Source organism: Trachurus japonicus, chromosome 1 (genome assembly GCF_045865225.1).
Source record: "Trachurus japonicus isolate A0001 chromosome 1, Traja_1.0".
Taxonomy (NCBI): Eukaryota; Metazoa; Chordata; class Actinopteri; order Carangiformes; family Carangidae; genus Trachurus; species Trachurus japonicus.
The window spans coordinates 4,747,664-4,763,334 of NC_140907.1; the positions used below are offsets into that span (position 1 = coordinate 4,747,664).

General features: G+C 42.2%; 1 protein-coding gene across 2 annotated transcripts; it reads right to left on the bottom strand.

Moving 5' to 3' along the window:
- Positions 1 to 516: 516 nt before the first annotated feature.
- On the bottom strand, positions 517 to 15,588 carry LOC146991239 (ADP-ribosylation factor-binding protein GGA1-like). Of its 2 annotated transcripts, none has more exons than XM_085795137.1 (17): positions 15,532 to 15,588; positions 14,724 to 14,808; positions 12,247 to 12,322; positions 12,023 to 12,121; positions 11,682 to 11,805; positions 10,833 to 10,933; positions 10,544 to 10,624; positions 9,204 to 9,341; positions 9,007 to 9,088; positions 8,787 to 8,897; positions 8,537 to 8,680; positions 7,355 to 7,401; positions 6,903 to 7,096; positions 5,929 to 6,209; positions 5,666 to 5,835; positions 3,843 to 3,953; positions 517 to 3,722 (listed from the first exon to the last, which is right to left on the bottom strand). In XM_085795137.1, exons 1-17 carry the CDS (start codon positions 15,575 to 15,577, stop codon positions 3,612 to 3,614), a joined length of 2,001 nt encoding a protein of 666 aa, XP_085651263.1. In that variant the 5' UTR covers positions 15,578 to 15,588; the 3' UTR covers positions 517 to 3,611. The 2 variants fall into 2 exon arrangements, with proteins under 2 accessions (XP_085651263.1, XP_085651176.1); XM_085795050.1 differs by having other exon boundaries at positions 8,537 to 8,683.
- Between the last annotated feature and the right edge of the window lie 83 nt (positions 15,589 to 15,671).

Sequence of the window (15,671 nt, forward strand, 5' to 3'; positions counted from 1 at the left end):
AAAATCATTTTGAATGGTTACCGTCACATTCCAGTGTCATGTCTTGTTCTAGCTTCAAAGTCTCTCACTTGTGCAGCTGGAAGGAGAGTGAACATATATACATATATTTGCAATTTATTTTAATTCTTGCATTTTGGGTTTGTGTTATTCTAAATTTACATTTAAATGTGAGTCCTCTGCGACAGATTTAACGACATGCAACCACTATTATTGTTACTATACCATGTTTCTCTGGTGTCATGGGCTGTCACACTCGCTATAGATTGATTTGTCATGCATGCCCTAACTTCTGAATGAATATCTATGTTTGCATGTAACTTTTAAACTCACATTGTTTTAATTTGGAAATCAGATGATGCAGACTTGTTTTCTTCAGACTGTGAATTAAGCTGCAGTTCGTCTTGTTTCAGCTTCAACACATTGTGCTCTTTACAGTGTTTTCTTAATAAATGAATGAATCAAAGCTTTTATTTTACTGAGCAAGTTATTGGTCACATTATTTACACATCAGATGAATTCCCTGTACAAATGACTTTATTTGCCTTAAATACACAGTTAAATCACATTCTCAGTTTGTATCCAGCAGTATGTACACGTGTGTTATTTTTACTGGTAAACATAGATAATGGCATGAAGCCTTTATTTACAGCAGGAGCACAGATGGAAAGGACTTTATCTTTCTCAGAAATATATACGGTAATAATAATATATCTGGAAAGACCTCTGCAATCTGTCCTCCACTAACACTAACTCGTTTTGTTGCGTACCATTCCAAAAAAAAAAAAAAAATCTGGATCCAGTTATTAGTTTCCTAAGTTGTTGATTGTGTTTTTCTGGCCTGTTCCAGTTAATGTGGGAGGTCCTGTCTGATCCATATTTTCCAAAGCAGGACCAGTTAGGTGGCTCTGTGTGTGTGTCCTGCCAACGGAATCACATGAGTTATTAAAGGTAAAATGTGTAGTAATAAATACTCACATTCCCCAAAAACTGGAATTTGTAATCTGTAGCTGGTTTGCTGAGAGGGGATAAAGCCAGACATGAAATAGGTAAGATGGCTTTATCTCAGGGGGAGTCAGTGCATCTGTCTGTCAAACATGTATTTGGATACAGACAGGGATGAGTTATTGAGTTTACTCCTCGGGATAAATCCTTTACAATGTCTGTAGTTCCCAAAACATGACCAGTTTGAGCTACCACTACTACTTCAGTCAAACGTTGTGCTATTCATCCAGAGTAGGTTGCCACCATACTTGAGTTGATGGAGAAGATGAAGCCTATGATCTTAAACTTGACACCATGGCACAAGGCAAATGTGCATATGTGACTTACACCACCATGAATACGATCTGAATGTGAGGATGTAAACCTATCAAGAGCTGTAACAGCCCCCTTAATGCATAGTTTACCTTAAATCATGCTGGGAGAGGCAAATATTTATTAATCATTATTTACAATCAGCCACAATCAACTGATCAATGAAATGACAGAGGGATTTTCACTGAGGCTACTTTAGTCTCATTATTGCTCCCAAACAACTCCTAGTCCTAGCCAAGTTAGCGGTGTTGATGGATGAACAGGCTGATTGATCGGATTAGAAAACTGCCTGACAGATTGATTGGTGGAACTGCACATCTGAAAATTAACACTTACTTTTCAGTGTGTGTTTAAATGAATACATATTTTTGAGTCATCGCATAGCTCCAGCTTCATCTCTACTGTAGTTAGACAAATCTTATTTCTTAGGTTGAATTGGTCTGCCTCCAATCTTGCTTTATTGTGTGACCCTAAGAGGTGATTATAGACCCACAATCCAATCAACTCATGACCACTGATATTCGGTTGATACTGTAACATTGTACAATGCGTCATTTTGTTTCACAAAGTCTTTTCTGATGAGGACATGAACATATGAAAACAGAAGCAAAAGATCAAATCAGTCATTTTGTATACATATATGTACAAAGCAAATAAAAATCAAAAAGTTTCATCTCAGGCACATGTGGTAGAATCAAACTGGATGTCAGCGATGTCAGCGACGTCAGCTCAGGTCCCTCTTTGGGTCAATAAACAGTAGAAAGGCAGCGGATGAGGAATGACAAAGTCAAAGGGAATGGTTTCATGTGCAAAAATTTAAACAAAAAAAATAAGTGCATGTGAAGTTCAGGTTAGTAAGAAAAAATAATAATCTCCAAATCAAAGTCCTGAGTGAAACATAATATTGAATAGTGTCCCAATCTTCTGAAAATAAAGAAAAGTGCAGAAATCAAAAAAGATAGTTTTATAAATGGGCGGAGATTCACTGCCCTTCCTTCATGGGCCTTTGTCCCCAGAGACGCTCTAATACACCAGAGTAGTAAAAAGCAGAGATATAATAAATAAAACGACTGATGGCTGAATTCCATTTAGCTGCTTTAGTTTGAGAGTCCTGGTGTTGTGCATGCTGACTCACTGTCCCACTGTCATGGCTTACTGGGACAGAGGGACACTGTTAATGTTGCTGCTGTGGAGAGATGACTGCCACAGTGTGGACACACACTGTCCAGCTCTAACCTCTTACACTGTACATTAAAACTATATTTAATATTTAAAAATACATACAGTATGTTCTCCTCCCAGTGCTTTGACAGTTATTACAGCATTTCAGATGAATTCTTTACAAGTAATGATTTAAAAAGGTGGGATCTGATTGGATTATTTCCACATTCAACTCTGTGCTTAGCAAACAACACAGTTTTCATTATGGGGTAGAGATGAAGGAGGTTTTCCACTAAGCTCAGCATGATTCAATTTGACTGTTGGACTGATATCGCAGCTCCTCCTGAGTGCTGCTGAAACATTGAGAGAAATTAATCAGTTCTTCGTTTGATATGAAAACTGTTTCATGTCTGTTCAGTTATCTAATGCTGTATAATGAACTGAATGCATATGGGTGTTTTTTGGCTTTGGGTAAGATTGGTAGCACTTATAAAATATGACTTTAAGCCTTCAGCTGACTAGGTTTAAATGAGAAACAGTATTGATGAACTGAAAGAAAATAACTTTTTTTCCTCCAACACTATACAACAAAATAAACACTGGACACACAAGTTATGACAATACTCTGAATATGTAACATTCTGAATCCCGACTTAATTATGCCTCAGACACTCGTTTCCAACTGAACTTTGGGTTTTGTAATAAAAATAATACAAATACAAATAATGTCAGACACCAGTTGTTACATGTACTTCACATGACGTGGGACTAACAGACAAATGCACACATTGTTTTTTGTTTTTTTGTGTATGTGTTTTTTTAAAGGCTCAACTTTTTTTCCCCCAGAAGTCACTGCATTGAGCCAGTGTTTCTGACAGTTTGCTATATATCTCTGCGTTGAACTGATTGTTGGAAGAGAGGAAAGTTAGGTACAGGATACAGCAACATGGAGATGATCAAATAAGGACAGGGAGGCTATGAAGGAAGGCACAAGGTAGAAGCTGACTCCCACAACTGGTCTCATGTATTTTCACACTAGTGAAGAGGCCATCTTGCCTCTGCCAGTGATGAGGGACAACTTCGACCTAAATGTAAAGGAAGCAGCAGATCAGATGACAGGAGAGTGTTCCCTCTCATTAAAGGTTCCCCCAGTTGTTGGGAGGAGGAAACTGGTCCACGTCACCGGATTCATCGTGAGATTTGTCTCCCAGGTTGAATGTTAGTTTGTACCGCAAACGCACTTTTTCCTGAAACAGAAAAAGAAAAAAAAATGTCAGTGCAATGTGACATCACCACTGATGCTGAGACACGTCTGTCTCTCTCCTGTGCAGGTTCCCTTGTAAACAGTCAGGGGAGACAGGATCTACCTTGTGAGGGTTAGCCAGTAGTAGGATCTGTGTGATGGCAGCTGGAGGCAGGATGGGGTTGAAGGCTGGGAGCTCAGTACTAGAGGGAGGCTGCAGCTTCACTTTCATCACCTAGGCAACATAGACACATCCACAGACACACACACAAATACAGCTAAGAGGCTAGAACAAATATCTCCTACAACAGCTATTTATCAAATAACAAAGTGAGAACGATCGGTGAAAAGGTGATTGTAGAGAACATCAGTACAGTAATTATTGGAGGAGATCATCAGTGGAACCTGCAGCTCCCCTCTGATTCATGAAGCAGCTTACTGTTGAGCTGTCACTGCTCTGTTCAGACCTGGTATTAACATCAACATTTTGGCTAATTGGCCTATTGCCATAATCCCATAATAGACATAGCAGTAGGTTCGTTACCTTTAATTGTCGGTGCAAGCTATTTTTAGAACGGCGGAGCAGAGCTGCGAGCTGCTCAGAGCTACGCTACGGAGGCTAATGGGATTTCTTGGTTTTCTTCATCAAACTCATCAAATACACAATCCAACAACTCCAAAATGCTCTGGTGGACAAGTTGTGACCTGCACATTCACCACGCTATGAGATAATAACAGAGCGTTACCAGACGGAATTGTTTTTGAGGCAATTTCATGCAAAACCGTTGATGTGCATTCCCGTCGGGGGCAGTTTTTCGGCAAGTCTCTGTATTCACCTCGAAAACAACTCTGTCTGGTAACGCTCTGTTATTATCTCATAGCGTGGTGAATGTGCAGGTCACAACTTGTCCACCAGAGCATTTTGGAGTTGTTGGATTGTGTATTTGATGAGTTTGATGAGGGAAACCAATAAATCCCATGAGCCTCCGTTGCGTAGCTCTGAGCAGCTCACAGCTCTGCTCCGCCGTTCTAAAAATAGCTTGCACCGACAATTAAAAGGTTAACGAACCTACTGCTATGACTATAGGGATTATGGCAATGGGCCAATTTGCCAAAATGTCGAACTATCCCTTTAACAGTCACACACTCTCTCCATTACTGCTAAGACTGTCTGGAGGTTCTTTTCTTCCAGCCATGTGTATTATTTCATGTATAGGTATATACCATAGACTGTAAAAAGAATGGACGTAGCACCCGTGACGTCACCCATTGGTTTGGGGGAGTCTGTTTTGTGCCGCTACTACGGGGGTTTGAACCGCGCCATGTTGGATTCTACTTGCCATATTTGGAGCGGTGCGGCCATTGGCCGGCCGAGAGCCCGCCCACTGGCCTCGAAGGAGCGGTCTCCGGACCTGTCACTCAACGGTTCTGCGCCCTAATTGGCCAGAACTTTAAACCTAATAATAGTAAAACGGTAGAGTTAAAAAAAAATTCACCCCCCTCAGAGTGTGTGCGGGGGTAGAAACTATCGGTTGAGACCAAAAAAATAAAATGTACCAGGCTGTAAATATGTTTTTTTAAGCTGTAAAATCGGCTATTTTAACATGGGGCTTGATTGGAGTTGCTCCCTTCTGGAGCCAGCCCCCAGAGGAAGCCGGGGGGATTGCAGTTTTTTGAACGCGGAAGTGAGCTTCACTTCTCAGACCGACAACTGCCCCCTTGGTATATACTGTATGTATAGATTTCCTCATCTGATGTGATGTGTTCACATTAGCACCAGGTCTGAACAGGCCGTAGTTTACAGAAAACCTCCAAAACCCACTGTGCACTAGTGGCTCAGCATCAAACTACAGAGAGTTAGTGAAGGCATAGTGTATTATTTGCAAGAGATATTATCCATAAATACTATCCAGGTGACAACAGGACTGGATCACCACATGAACCCACCTTGGGAACAGCTGCCTGAAAGCGAATGTTGGTAACAGGGATGGGAGCCGAGGACAGCATGGAGATGATCACCACCAGCACGTCGGGCCGTGATGGTGGACAGTCACGAGCGAAGGTGAACAAAACCCGGAGGCTGTGTTTGTCAAATACAGTCACTGGTAATAAGCTGCCTGAAGACACAAGAGAAGAAGAAAAAACAAACATCTCAATATGATGTGGTGAACTAAAGAGAGAGAGAACTGAACACTGCTGCGTGTGCTCACTAGGTTTGATTGATTCCAGAGGCACAGAAACGTCAGTCAGGGAGATGTTGTCGTAGGAGTCGGCAGCAGGTGACGGGCCTCTCTCGGCTGTGACGCTGAGGTTGGAGAGGAGGACGGAGTCGGGCTGCTCCGACTGGACGGACAGGCCGGACGTGGGCCCCAGGACGGGAGCTAGACCAGAGGAGGTGGTGGTTGTAGGAGGAGGAGGAGGTCTAGAGTTGTTGCTGGACTTGGTCTGGAGATCTCGTAAAGTGACTCTGGACTGATTCTGGATCTTATCCCTGCATGTAAAAAGCAACATGATCAGAGGCTGTAGAGGAGCAGGACACACAGCCGGGTCAGTTCAGTTCAGTTTATTTCATGTCCCAAAGGGCAATTTGGGTTGCAGCTCATAGAATCACATAAAGGTAAAAACATACAACGCAGAGACATAGTGACATAGAGATGCATCATTATAAATAACAATATAAATAGAATATGCACTAATTGCGATCATATAAGAGATAAAATATAAGAAATACCGTTAAAACACTGAATACAAAATCCAAGATAACACTGTTAAGAATGTAGTGGTCAAGTAAAGTGCATCAGATAAACTGCAGTCTCACAAAGAGGAGAGCAAAATGATTGGGACAGTACGGTGGCCAGTACAGACTTAAACAGGTTACAACCAGCCATTATTTCGAGGCATTCAGTGCTCGAATGGAGACAGGCACAAAGGAAAGTCTATATCTATTTTTTGCGGCCGAGGGACGCACAGGCGAAGGCCTGATGGGAGGAGCCTGTACTCTGAGCACAAGGGATGGGCATCCTCTGAGCGGATGGACAGAGCTTTGATGAGCACCTGTCTATTAAATATGTGGTCCAGGCCATCAAACTGGATGCCTACAACCTTAGAGGCCACTTTCAGAATTCTTCCAAGAGAATTTATGAATTATAACAGTCACCTGCAAGCAGGAGTCTGTCTGCCTTACCATTTGACCTGGAGGCTCTCTGGAGGTAAGGACTGCTGGAGCAGGGTCTTCCCCAGCAAATCCAGCTCCTCCATGGCTTTGGGAGGGGCAGTGGAGCCCCCTGCTGGTGGAGCCTGCTGTGCTTGGACCACAGCTGGTAGCAACACAGCAGCTGGTACCGATGGAGCAGATGTGTGATCTGTGCTATTAGATGACTGAAAAAAATCAAAGGATAAGAGTTCACGTGTCAGGAGTGTGCAGGGGAGGAGATTAGTCTAATTACAAACCATTAAAAAATTATATTGGTATCCACTTCAATGCTAAAGTGAGGAGACTTTTTTTTTTATTGTGATAATTGCCTATTTTGTTGGTATGTATCTATTTGTATCAGTGTCTTTCTATTGGTAACAAAGTCTCAACTTGAAATTCTGCCTTTATAATGAGCATGTACAAAAATATTTTACAAGCCGCACCTTAAAAGTGTTGTGGGAGTGTGAAGAGTTTTCTGTTACATTCAGTCCTGAGGAGAAAAAACAACAAGAAGTTTGTTAAAAGGATAGTTCAACATTTTGGCAAATTGGCCCATTACCATAATCCCTATAGTCTTAGCATTAGGTTCGTTTCCTTTAATTGTTGGTGCAAGCCATTTTTAGAACGGCAGAGCGGGGCTGCGAGCTACTCAGAGATATGCTACGGAGGCTAGGCTAGGAAACCAAGAAATCCCAAGAGCCTCCGTAGCGTAGCTCTGAGTAGCTCGCGGCTCTGCTCCGCCATTCTAAAAGTAGCTTGCACTGACAATTAAAGGTAACGAACGAACCTACTCTTTAAACTATAGGGATTATGCCAATGGGCCAATTTGCCAAAATGTTGGTATTCTTGATATTGCATTCAGGTGAAATCGGGCAGACGTCAGACAGACAACAGACGCTGCATGTAACAGGATAAACAAGCGTCTATGTAAACAAGTGGTCCGCCAGCACGAGGCAAAACAATACAGGCGTGACAATATGTTGTCATGGTGATGTCGTATTGTTTACCTGACCCACGTTTTACCGTCTTTCTCTCGTCCAGTAAAATGACATCTGGTTGGTTTGCCGACGGCCGTCTGCCTGACTGCACCTCAATACATCAGTGCCTCCTCTTCCTCACACTACACAGTGGTGACAGTTTTAACAGGCGCTACCTGGAAAACTTTCTCCCCGAGCCAACAGCTCCGCTGAGTTTCCGTGGTTACCTACGGTCACGCTGCCACTGAACGTAAAAAATGGCGATGCAACATGGCCGCCTCGGTTCGGTGCGTCGCCCACTTATGTATTTGTAACGACTTGTAACAACTCATTCTAAGGTACGAGAAAGCTTTCATTTGTATGTGGGTGTGATTCCACTTCAGTGAAATACGTATTTATGAAAGACATATTTGATTTTTGCTAATAAAAAGCCAAATAAGTTACACACTGGGGCTTTAAAAACAAATGCTGTTTAAAAAGATTTCCAATGTAAAAAAATCACTGCTAATGTCAGAATTTATGTCAGCCAGTCAACAGCCAGACTGAGATGTGCTGATGGTAAAAAAACAAAAGAAATGTAAAAAACAAAACAAAAAAACAACAACAAAAAACAGATGAGTTTCTTTGAAAGCAGTGAGCTGTACTCACCTAGAGACATGAGCTCATCATCCAGGAGACTGACCCCCATGTTCTGAGTCAGGGTGTGTAGGCTGGAGGGCTCTGCGTTGGACGGTGCTGTGCTGAGTGATGCACTGAGTCCCATCAGGTCTACGAGTGCTGAGCTACTGTCGCCTGCTTCGGACAGAAAATCCACCGCCAGACATCTGATTTAATACTAGTCTACGGGAATGTCTGGGACATATGTGTGACTCCATGAATGCAAAACACATGTACCTACCTGGTTGTGAGGTCATGGTCATGTCATCTTTTGTCACCTCCTCCCCCTTCACCAGCTGTCGGTACAGATTGATGACCTGGGTCAGGCTGTCATTGGCCTCCAAGATATCCGCTGTAAGCAGGAAACATCACAGTAGTGTTCTGGTCAGTCTGCTGTAAGTCTAATTTCCTGAGATCTGTCAATGTCTTCTTTCTTACATAACACAAACCACCCAACTTACCGAGGGCTTCGTCGTTATCCTCTGTATCACTGGCTAATCGGAACAGCGTGGGCCTCATCTTTTCACAGCGCTGGTAAAGATCCTGCAATTAGAGCCACATTAAAAAAACACCAAAGCCACACTTGTACTGAGTTGGGCCCAGCGGGATAATGAGACTGAAGCTGAATCGTGGTTTTAATGTGCTGAGCTGCACCAACCTTGATGAGCTCCTGGTTGCTCTGGGAGCAGCTCTCCTTGCTGTAGCCCTCCAGCAGTTGGCTCAGCAGGCTAACACTCTCCTTCACCTCCTGGATGGCGTTCACTCGCTTTGATACCTTCTCCACTCTCTTTTGATCCTTAGAAAAAAAGAAAAAAAAACTAGCGATAGTATCTGAGCCCTGGATCAGACATTGAAAATCTTAAATCTAAAACCGAAGCTTTTTTTTTTTTTTGGCAGACCTTGATTTCCAGGCCGCATTTGATCAGTGATGTGACAAGGAATTATTTAAGTTTTATTACAGTTTTATCTACTGCAGCAAACAGCCACAGTATGAGGGTGTCTTTTTATTTTTTATTTTATTTTATTATACTATTATTATATTTTAAAGGTACATTGTGTAGGAATTCCTCCCATCTAACGTTGCGGTTGTATATCACAAGCAACTCAATCGTATTTTTCATGCTGCATTCACGTGAAATTGGGCAGACGGCAGACGGACGACAGCCGCTGCAGGTAACGGCATAAACAAGCCTCTATGTAAACAAATGGTCCGTCAGTATGAGGCAAAACAATACACGTGACAATATGTTGTCATGGCGATGTGGTATTGTTTACCTGACCCACGTTTTACCGGCTTTCTCTGGACTTCTGTGACTAAAATGACATCTGGTTTGTTACCGACGGCCGTCTGCCCGACTGCAGGTGAATGCAGCATCAGTGTAACGCGCCATTCTTCCTCACTGCGTTACCGCGGTGACTTTTCACAGACGCCACCTCGACCTGAGCCGACAGCTCCGGTGTCTCCGCTGAGTTTCCGTGGTTTCCTACCGTCACGCTGCCACGGAACGTAAAAACATGGCGACACCACATGGCAGCCAGCACCGAGCTTACCGCTCCATGTAGATATGAATGATATGAACGGCTAATTCAGAGCTGAAAGGAACACTTCAGTTTGTTGATGGGGGGGATTACTGATTAATGAAAAACAGACTTTTGAACCAAATAATTGATTTTCGTGAATAGATAACAGGAGAAGTTACACAATGTCCCTTTAAAGAACCTCCAGCCTGATGATTGATTTTACCTAGATTCTAGCCTTGATTATTAATTGGATGTTCAGCTTCTCATATCTGTTTAAAAGTGTTGGAGGAGACAGAGTGCTTCACTTTAAGTATTATTCGCAAAATAATTGTAAATAATTGAATAGTCGAACGGCCTGTGGGAGTATTACTGAGCTGTATTAATAGCATCATACTACATAATACAAATGGTGAGCCAACCCAGGTACATGTAGACGTACTGTACAGCACATTTAGTAAACAAAAACTGATGACTCACTTCCTGCACCATTTCCTTGATGAGCTTGTTTGCTGCTCTTAAATCTTCAGGGTGGGTGCTGTTCAACAAGCGCGACAGCATCTACAAAAACAGGATAGGACACAAGAGGGAGAGGAACAAGAGGGGAAGCAGACTTGTAAACCATAGGTACGTGAGAAATTCTCCCTCTCCTTCACATCTGAAGGATTTGATGGGTAAAGAAGTTTTTCAGGGATCAGACATGGAGATGATACTATTTCCTAGTCCCTTTGTAATTCTGATTAATATGGCAATTTCTTCTTCATCATACCTTGGATTTCTCCTCATCTTCAAAGATGGCACTTTTGGCTCTGGTCGAAGGGGGTGGGAGAGGCTTGTCATCAGGAAGCACAGGATCCTGCTTCACAATACCTGGAAGAGGGCAAGGGTGCCTATGGGTAAAGGGCACAGCTTCCATTCTATACATTAAACCTTACAGTGCATAGCTGTCAGTCACAGGATTCTGACACATTGCTGCTCAAACACTGTATCTAAATGTAAACACAGACTCTACAAGAAAGGGAGTCAGTTACCCACAGTGAAAGGACATCACTGTGGTTTAGGTGTGGTTTAGACACAACCCAACATGGGGACTGACTGTTCTGCAGTAACACAGCAGCTCGACTGGGAACCTTTTACCGTTGCACTACATTGACTTTAGCATGACTAAGGACTTCGGTCTCATGTTTGCTTCTCATCCTCATGAAAAGGAGAAGCGATACCACTGTGTGCACAGCATTGTTCGTTGAAACAAGGACGGTGTCAGGAACCAAAACCCACATTAGTGAAATGTGGGAACTAAAAAACCCATTAGAAACAATTGAAATCCAGATGGACTGGACTCCATGTGACAATGCTTAAATCACTGTTTTATTGTTATTGTGTGTTATGATCATCTATTATGTCTTGATTTTCACTCATCATTGTTAATTGCATTGTTTTATCATGTTGCTATTTGTGGATGGTTTGCTAATCTAACCCGTGGGGGCCGGTGGACACCTATATACGCAATAACCCACTATGCTTGTGCTGTTTAATTTAACAAATTGACAAAATACACAACTACAGGATCTGTCAGGTCCTTCAGTAAGTCATGTTCTCAAACCTCTGGAGCACTCACCCTGTTTTTTCAGCATCTGATATGCATCTGCTATCTTGGTCTCATCTGGCAGCCTCACTGTCCAGCTGTACATCATTTCCAACACCTTCTTCTTCACTGGCTCTGGAGCCCGGGCACCTAAATACTGCACAGAGACAGAGAGAAGGCAGGGCATTGACCATTTTTAATGAATGTGTTTATTCTTTCAAATCTGATGATACCAAAAAATAAATAAATTAAAAAAAAACTTATTTTATGATAAAAGTGTGTTGTGACTTCTCTGATAGTTTCACCATTTGATAATTGTCTGCAAATAGTAATTTTCATGGACATACAGTTGCACAGTGGACAACAGAAGTTACCTTGGGTGAGACCACCTTGATGAGCTCATTAAGAAAGCGAAACTTTCCCACTTCATTGTGAAATCGCTTTCCACAGTTCTTCATGCATGTCTCAAGAACCTGGGAACAGGTCAGAGTTGGCTGGTTTTAGATTTCAGCCACAGTTGCAATGACGACACATCACATGACACGTGGAAATGAAACACTTGAGTTCAACTACAGATGTCAATGTTGCAATCTCTTACCGTTAGCGCTTGCATGGCCTCCCACTCCTGAGGAGACTGGATTTTGTGGGCCAGAAGTCTGGTTGCAAGCTGGGGACTGAGGAATGAAAACAAACTTTAACCTTCACTTCACCCAATACTGGAAAACACTTAGTACCAACAGACAGGATGCAAACCCTTGAAAAAAAAGCCGAACAGACATTTAAAATATTATTTAGATTATATGATTAATGATTAACGCTCCATTCCTCCTCACTGCGTTACCGCGGTGACTTTTCACAGACGCCACCTCGACCTGAGCCAACAGCTCCGCTGTCTCCGCTGAGTTTCCGTGGTTTCCTACCGTCACGCTGCCACTGAACGTAAAAACTCGCGACACCACATAGCAGCCAGCACCGAGCTTACCCGCTCCATGTAGATATGAATGATATGAACGGCTAATTCAGAGCTGAAAGGAACACTTCAGTTTGTTGATGGGGGGGATTACTGATTAATGAAAAACAGACTTTTGAACCAAATAATCGATTTTCCTGAATAGATAACAGGAAAAGTTATACAATGTCCCTTTAAAGAACCTCCAGCCTGATGATTGATTTTACCTGGATCCTAGCCTTGATTATTAATTGGATGTTCAGCTTCTCATATCTGTTTGAAAGTGTTGGAGGAGACCGAGTGCTTCACTTTAAGTATTATTCGCATAAAAATTTAAATAATTGAATAGTTGACAGCATGCAAACCCTTGAAAAAAAGACTGAACAGACATTTTAAATATAATTTAGATTATATGATTAATGTTTTCTATGATGGCATAAAAGCTGTGAAACTGAATGAAAGCAAGTTATCCAAGTTTACAGGTCAGGGCTCAGCACATGCGATTTGAGACAAGATAATGGACCACATTAAAGAAGAACTATGCAAGTCCGGTGGCTTTCCGGTGCATTTGTTTACCGAACAGAAATCAATCAATAGAGCGGTTGATAACGTGTTACGATGTTATGACATGTATATTTGTGTAGTTTAATCTGTCATAAACAAGAGATTACGTTTTATGGGACAGTTTTGTGTCACGGCGCACAGAGACAGGAGCTGGGACACCGGGGTGGCGTCCACAATCTTGCAAAGTTGTTTTTCAGCCAAGAGACACAATAGCTAAGTGACACACACGTGGAAGGCGGAGAGTTCTCCCTCGTAACAAGTTAAGTCATTTATTAAACCATCACAATTACTCCAAAGATGTTTAATTAAGGTAAAAATGTAGCATAGTTAAACGCCAATATAGAGAGAGTGGGTGGGCGACACCGCTATGGTTCAAAAGTAACTGGACATTACTGATTGTTTTTGTGGGCAGCTGTGTGTCCTTACATGTTAGTTAATGCACAAAAGGACTCACACAAGACCCAGAGTTGATCGAGTGGCCATTTAGATTCAGGTGTATACAAAGAGTAAAGGAGTGAAGAAAACTATGAAGCTTAAAAAAAAAAAGCACTAACAGATGCAAGCTCCTGGCAAGCCTTAAAAAGCAAAACAAATGAGACCAGTGGATCTTTGCAACCAAATTCAGAGAAAACACAAATCATTTCCCATCAAAATCTGATAAAGAGGAATATGCAGAGAAACAAAAGAGCCACCAGCCCATCCATCCATCCATCAAACATGGTGGTGGATCTCTTCAGACTAATAAACTAGGGCTGTAACAAAATATCGCTCACAATATTTTGTTTTGCAATACTGAATCGCTATTCAAAAGCACTGTATCATTTTTTTAAAATCAACAATTTATGTACAAACATTCACAGCGGTGGTTCATTGTTGTGTTGTATTTAAAACTCTGACTTGTAGTTGGCAGAACAACGAGATCTCACGAGAGTGCAGGTCTGTGGCTTCTCTCTTTTTTTTTTTTCGCAAAAAAGGCAAAAAAAATTGCAATATATCACTTTCTTGAAATACCGCAGCATACTGTGTCATTGCCCCTGTATCATGCTACGGACCGTATTGCCAGATTCTTGCCAATACACAGACCTATAAAAAACGGGCACCAATAATTTAACTCGTGACTGAAGCAATAGTGAATGCAGAGGTACAGATGAGCATCAAAAGTTTCAAAACTGACTGGATAACATTTTTATCATATGGCCAAACCAACATTATTAAAGACGCAACGTGAAAAAGCGCTGTGAGAGCAGCACCAGGAAGAACATGAAACATCTGCTGGTGTATTTGAAGTCATTGACTGCAAAGGATTTTCCACAACATACTACTACGGTGATTTTGTTTGACACCATGACACATCTGTCCAATAACCCTGAGCTTTGTGTTATAAGGGATAGACCCTACACAGCTATACTGTGTGGGAGAGATGTCTACCCAGTAATTACAGTCTTCTGCATTATTACCAGCTGTTGGTGTTGGTGTGTTTGTGCATTTTGTTTCAGATGAGAAAAGGAACAGATATTCAGGAGTGGTGTGATTCATCATCATCACCAACAACATCGCCTCACCCTTCTGGCTCATCGCTGAGCTGATCACAAAATCCCTTGATACTGTCCCAGTCATTCTCCTTATTCAGAGGGTTGGTTGCCTTGTCTGTGCAAAAAGAAAAACACAATAGACAAAAGTTCTTGAAATTTGCTGCATATGAGTGAACTGCTGAACTGATGGTTGGTGAAAAGACCGACACCACCTGCTCACAGGTTCACACAGTTCACTCACACATCTCGCAGGGGAAAAGTTGAGGGTTAGGTATGAGGTAAAGTTACCTCACACCTGCTTGTCAGCAGCTGTAGCTTCTGGTTGTTGGCACTATGCAAATGAGGAGAGTTGGTCGTGTCTGCATTGAATGTGTGACTGAATCCTGTTTTTTTTTTTTTGTTTGTTTTTTGCTGAGGTGAGCGGTTCCTGGTTTGGGTGTCGCTTTGATTCAGCTGACATGACTCAGTCGGCAGCTAACTGGCTAATTGATGTGTTAGCATTATGCTGGGAATTATTTGGATTTTTAAAATTTAAGCGACATGTTTGTATAACATCGCCGACCCTCAGCCTTTCTACACTGGAGCTGACAATGCAATAACACACCACGGCAAACACGACACATGATCACAACGAGTGTGTTCCTCAAAAGCCAACTGCACTTTCTGATTTGATGACATTTCGCTCTTGACTCTCAGATAAAACTATCCCCCAGAGAGAGCACGGAGGTCGACAAACGCCAATTCAAACAGACAGTTTATCTCTCTATCCCTCCGCGGTGTCTCGGCTATCGCTTTCCTTTCACAAGTTAAGCTGGTATCGTAATGTATGGAGACTTACTGATTCGGGACTGCAGGCTAACCTCATCTGGAGGCGCCGCCGCCATCTTTCGGGAATAAACAAGTGTCCAAACATCGCGGGATTTTGTAACATATCGCGTGAACAGACGTCGGTGCAGCTCGCTCCCCCAGCTGGTCGAG

Excerpts from the sequence above, each read along its gene's own strand:
- LOC146991239 (XM_085795050.1), bottom strand. The coding sequence starts at position 15,577 with ATGGCGGCGGCGCCTCCAGATGAGGTTAGCCTGCAGTCCCGAATCA. Across the intron at positions 7,402-8,536 it reads TGATGAGCTCATGTCTCTAG|GACTGAATGTAACAGAAAAC; the intron begins GTGAGTACAGCT and ends TTTTCTCCTCAG. Across the intron at positions 3,954-5,665 it reads TTCAGGCAGCTGTTCCCAAG|GTGATGAAAGTGAAGCTGCA; the intron begins GTGGGTTCATGT and ends TATGTTGCCTAG.